Source organism: Narcine bancroftii, chromosome 1, assembly GCF_036971445.1.
Source record: "Narcine bancroftii isolate sNarBan1 chromosome 1, sNarBan1.hap1, whole genome shotgun sequence".
In the NCBI taxonomy this organism is placed as follows: Eukaryota; Metazoa; Chordata; class Chondrichthyes; order Torpediniformes; family Narcinidae; genus Narcine; species Narcine bancroftii.
The window spans coordinates 413,599,674-413,605,086 of NC_091469.1; the positions used below are offsets into that span (position 1 = coordinate 413,599,674).

General features: G+C 47.7%; 1 protein-coding gene across 5 annotated transcripts; it reads right to left on the reverse strand.

The window, feature by feature from the left end:
* Window positions 1-450: 450 nt before the first annotated feature.
* LOC138753299 (Friend virus susceptibility protein 1-like) lies at window positions 451-5,178 on the reverse strand. Of its 5 annotated transcripts, none has more exons than XR_011351086.1 (2): window positions 5,066-5,178; window positions 451-698 (listed from the first exon to the last, which is right to left on the reverse strand). XR_011351086.1 is itself a non-coding variant. In XM_069916149.1 (2 exons), the coding sequence occupies exon 1, from the start codon at window positions 4,388-4,390 to the stop codon at window positions 3,362-3,364; it is 1,029 nt and encodes a 342-aa protein (XP_069772250.1). In that variant the 5' UTR covers window positions 4,391-5,031; the 3' UTR covers window positions 451-698; window positions 3,060-3,361. The 5 variants fall into 5 exon arrangements, 1 of the variants encoding a protein (XP_069772250.1); XR_011351091.1 differs by having other exon boundaries at window positions 451-713; XR_011351088.1 differs by having other exon boundaries at window positions 5,062-5,178.
* Window positions 5,179-5,413: the final 235 nt, after the last annotated feature.

Here is a 5,413-nt window from a genome sequence, read left to right on the forward strand (position 1 = left end):
GTGATAAGCTGCAAATTATGTTACTAGTTAGAAACCTAGTGTGCCAGCTTGCTTGCTTATCTTTCTTGCTGTGCTGGGAATAGGTGCTTGGGTAAGTAGTTTTTGGGTAATATTACCATGGTCCCGCTGCTGAAGAGAGAGACTGTCCGAGAGGTGGCAACATCTCTCAGCAAGAAGAAGAACTTCTAGAGTCCAGCCAACGTCCTGGTCAGGGGAGGTGGAGAAGCTGCTACCGGCATCCTGACAACCTACTACAAGTATGCAGTCGTTGCCTCACTTTGGCAGTTGGGACCAGTCCAAGCATTGATAAGTATAGTTGGGAAGGGCTTGCATATTGTAGTATGAAATCAGCTTTTGAATTTGTAATAAACATTTGTATAAACTAAACTGCTCTCGGTGTGTGTGTCTATTTTCTTTCGGTAGCTCAAACACTGTGACCAATCTAAAATGAACAAAGTGAGAGGTATAAGTTTAATACTCAGACGTTGGAGCTCACGAACAGAATTTGAAACATGCTGAATAATAACAGAAACATATAAGCTGCACTTGAGGCGGGTGACCGAGGACTTCCTTGATATAATGCATCGGACCGTGTCTCCCATGGGTAACTCCCTCGGAACGTCCTCGTCATTACAAATCCAATTGCTGGTACCAAAGCAGCTGTTAAGCCAGATCACCAGGAGCGTAAAATGGAGAACCTGGAACAAAGAAGCCTGACACATGTCACTCATGATACTGTAAGCGTTCAGTGTTTAAACAGACTAAATCATCCTGTCCCTCAATAGCTACCCATCGAGTGTTACCCTGGGCAGGTGTCACTATTTCTCCTTTTATAGGAGGGCCACTACCTGGTGGTGCCACCCATACCTTTTGTCCAGCATTCTCTAGTTCGGGAGTGGGGGGTAATGATTGTTTTTCCTCTGGAATAGGCTGTAGTTCAGAAGCATGAAGAAGTCGGTGGAAAAGTGTACCTCCTTTTAAAGGGCGATGATTCAAATTGTCGACTGCCTGCTGCAGCATATGGCACCACCCCTTCAGGGTCCCCAGTGGTGTTAACAAACGAATTTGTTCCTTCGTTGAACTAACCCAGCAGCCTGCGGGTAATAAGGAATATGGTGAACCCATAAGATACCGTTGTCATTTGCCCAATCACAGATTGTCTTCCCGGAGAAGTGCGAGCCATTATCAGACTGAATCTCCTCTGGAACATCATAACGAGAAGTTAAATGATTTAGTCCTTGGATAGTGCTAGCTTGGTCAGCCGTCTTGGTGAGAAAAGCAAAAACCAGGCCCGAAAAGGTGTCAACCATTACTAGGATGTAACGTTTACCCATACAGTCTGGCATGGGGCCTATATAATCAATTTGCCAAACCGCAGCTGGGCGAGCACCCCATTTTATTCAGCCATGCGGACCAGGAGGAATGGTATGGGACTTCACAAGCTGACATTCTGGGCATGTATGCATGACCATGCGGACATCATCCTGATGGTCGGGTAAAGCATGTGTTCGGGCTCACATAGCTGATCCCTTCTCCCCCAAATGACCACTCTGTTCATGTGCCCATTGAGCCAGGGGGACGGTATCAGCGCGGCTGATAGTGGCAAGCTGATCTGCTACTGCATTATGTTGTGCCATGATAGTCGCCACATTGGTATGGGCATCAACGTGATACACAGTTATCTCACGGTGGTGGGAAGCATCCCACAACAGCTGCCACAACTCTTTGCCCCATACTGGGTGGTCATGTATCATCCAGTCATTCCTTTGCCAATCAGGCATCCATACCACAAGTTCATTAGCCATAGCCCAGGAATCAGTGAACAGGCGAAGTGAGTGATCATGGGGATCTAGTGGTGAAGTGACTGCCTTCAACTCAGCATACTGACTGGAGCCACCATTCCCCTCCTCTGATAAGTGAGTTCCTGACTTGGGATGGTAAGCCACTGCCTTCCACTTTTGCTTTCCTTGCACCCACCAGCTGCTACCATCAGTAAATCAGCCAACCTCTTGTTCTGCTGGAGTAAGCGAATCATATGATGGTTTACCCCACTGAACTGGTGAAGGGGGTAGGGGAGGGGGCAAGGCGGGTTCAACGTCCTCATGGCGAGACGGAAGATCAGCCACCTGTTCAGGCCCTCTGGTTGCACGTCTCTGAATATACCACTTCCATTTAACAATAGAAGACTGCTGAGCCCACCCGATCTTTAGATTAGCATCATTAGCCAGAACCCAATTCATTATTGGAAGTGCAGGTCGCAATTGAACATCTGCATCGCCTGTCATTCTTTCAGTCTCCAGCAGGGCCCAGTAACAGGCTAGTAACTGTTGTTCAAAAGCAGAATAATGAGTGGCAGCCTCAGGCATGGTATGTGACCAGAATCCCAGCGGGACTCGGCGACCCTCTTGTTTCTTGCCAGAGGCTCCAGGAGGCCACATCATCAGTAATGGAGACCTGTAGCTCGTAGGGGGTATCTGGGATGCGGGGAACAATGGGAAGGGCCTGAAGAATAGCCTGCTTGGTGGACTGGAATGCCCTTTCCTGATCATTACCCCATACAAAGTCTGTTTTCTTTCGGGTAACCTTATACAGAGGACGTAAAAGCAATGCCAAGTGTGGAATATGGCGTTGCCAGTATCCCAATAACCCCAGGAAACGCTGGGTCTCTTTTTTGTTAGTAGGAGTGGCCAAGTCTGCGATTTTATTGCGAACTTTATTGGGAACCACTTGTTCTCAAGCATGCCACTGAATTTGAAGGAAAATAACTGTCTGGGACGGGCCCTGTACCTTGGCGGGGTTAATGGCCCACCCTCTTTGCATCAGGGTATCTTGGACACTCTCCAAACCTTCCTGTACCATCTCTTCTGTGGCCCCTTGGATCATCACATCATCAATATAATGGTGAATTGAGAAGGAAGGCGATATTGGCACCGTCTCCAAATCACAGGCAATTAGGCTGTGGCAAATAGTGGGAGCGTGTACATAACACTGAGGAAGGTGGGTGAAGGTATACTGGCGCCCCTTCCAGGTAAAGGCGAACTGATCCTATGAGTCCTCACCTATAAGAATACTGAAGAAGGCGTTAGCGAGATCAATGACAGCATATTATGTTCCTGAGTTCCCAGTAGCAATGTTTTCAATAAGGGTAACAATGTTCGGAACTGCTGAAGCAAGTGGTGGGGCATGTTTGTTCAAAAAACGATAATCAACTGTCATTCTCCAGTAGCTGGGCATAAAGGACCACAGTAGGTTTCACATCAATATCACTTTTAGGTACGCCTAACTTTAACAAGGTTAGAAAAAGGTCCTTCCTTGTCGCTCCGTTATTACCAGCAGCCCCTCTCTTTTCATCCTGCTTGTCTTATGTAACCTGGGCTGTACGTGAGTAGATTTTACCTCCCAACTCTAATTCTCTAAGCCCAGATAAGGCGTGCACCACCTCAGTCACTGGGTGCCCAATTAGCGGACTAGTTACGGACAGAACCAGTCCCCGTACAGTGGGTTGGGCGGAACGAACCAATCTGGTATGCATTCCGGCTGTGAATATCTCTTCATCAGGGCTCCCCCCATGTACCCACAGCCTCAAACGCCCTGCATACAAGGCAGAGGCCAGGGTCTGTTGACGAATTACTGCTATACCCTCCTCTGGGGTTCTCCAATTGTTCTGCAAATGTAAATCCCAATCTACTGGTGATGGGTATACTCGTAGCAGGGCATCCCCTTGAGTAGTAAGTAAGTAATCCACCTCTCTCCCTCTACCCTGCAGCTCAGCAGTGACCCGGATATCAGTAGACAATGTTCCTAATCCCAATAATTCCTCAGGCATTAAAAATACATTACCCCCTCCTTGTTCCCAGACACGCAGGAGCCAGGCTGCCAGAGTTTCTCCTGCGTTTTGCCTAAATCGATCTCCAATGGCAGCCAGCTCTTTTATAGAGAAGTCACGGATCATTGACTGTTTCCGACCCCTGTTCCCACTTTGGCCCACAGGGCCCTCCACCCAGTCTAGGGGAGGAGGTCGAGGCCATCCTGTAGAGGGAGTAGGCCATAGAGCATAAGCAGGGGTTTGGGTATTTTCCCCTGGGTCCACTTGGGAGACCGGGGTATCTATCCCTTCAATCTCTACCCTTACATCATCTCCCCTTCTGTCTGTTTGGGAAGTCTGCTGCCTAACGGGGCAGGCGTGAACAGTGGGTGGAGAGGGTAGTATGTTAGGCACATGCTGAGGAGTATCTGCATTATTACCATTGTCATTCCAGATATTCCCATCCCAATCCTCAATTACATCAGGATCATCACCATTCATTATCATGGCACGAACACGATATGGATCGGGTTCTACTCCATGCCTTTCCTTATCTGCACAGAGCTGCTGCCGGAGTTTGGACATGCTTATCTTCCCATTCTTTGGCTCTGTCCTGACTGCTGCGAACAATCTTGCTCATCATGGAACAGCGTTGTCTCATGGCTTCTAACTCCTCCTCTAATTGCTTTCTCTTGCGCTGAGATTCTACTTCTCTTTGAACTGATTCAGCTTCACGATGAACGGAGTGGCGTAAGGCTGTGGCCAGCAACCAAAAACCATCTGTCAGCGTCCCCTTTTTATCAGGAAATTTACTTTCTCGAAGGAAAGTGGCAACCCGCTCTCCCAGAGGTGCACTTGATGAATCTAACTTCTCATCCCAACTAATGGGTGGTCCCAACAAAGACAGGGTATTGGCCAACATGCCAAACGAATCATCTTTGGAAGTCCATCCAGGAATCAAGAACTGCTCAGGGCTCACCTCTTTCTTTCGGTGAAACATCTTGAGACCAATCCTGCTTGCAGCACCAATTATCTTGGGTAAACTTATACCTCTCACTTTGTTCATTTTAGATTGGTCACAGTGTTTGAGCTACCGAAAGAAAATAGACACACACACCGAGAGCAGTTCAGTTTATACAAATGTTTATTACAAATTCAAAAGCTGATTTCACACTACAATATGCAAGCTCTTCCCAACTATACTTATCAACGCTTGGACTGGCCCCAACTGCCGAAGCGAGGCAAGGACTGCACACCTACTATAGTAGGTTGTCAGGGCGCCGGTAGCAGCTTCTCCACCTTCCCTGACCGGGACGTTGGCTGGACTCTAGAAGTTCTTCTTCTTGCTAAGAGATGTTGCCACCTCTCGGAGAGTCTCTCTCTTCAGCAGCGGGACCATGGCTTATATTACCCAAAAACTGCTTACCCAAGCACCTATTCCCAGCACAGCAAGAAAGATAAGCAAGCAAGCTGGCACACTAGGTTTCTAACTAGTAACATAATTTGCAGCTTATCATTTTGAATACAATGGTTTATTATGCATCAAGGCTAGGCCTCTGACAGTCTGTGATCAAAACAAGCAGGAAGATTAAATGTTCTTGGTACACA

Excerpts from the sequence above, each read along its gene's own strand:
- LOC138753299 (XM_069916149.1), bottom strand. The coding sequence starts at position 4,390 with ATGTCCAAACTCCGGCAGCAGCTCTGTGCAGATAAGGAAAGGCATGGA.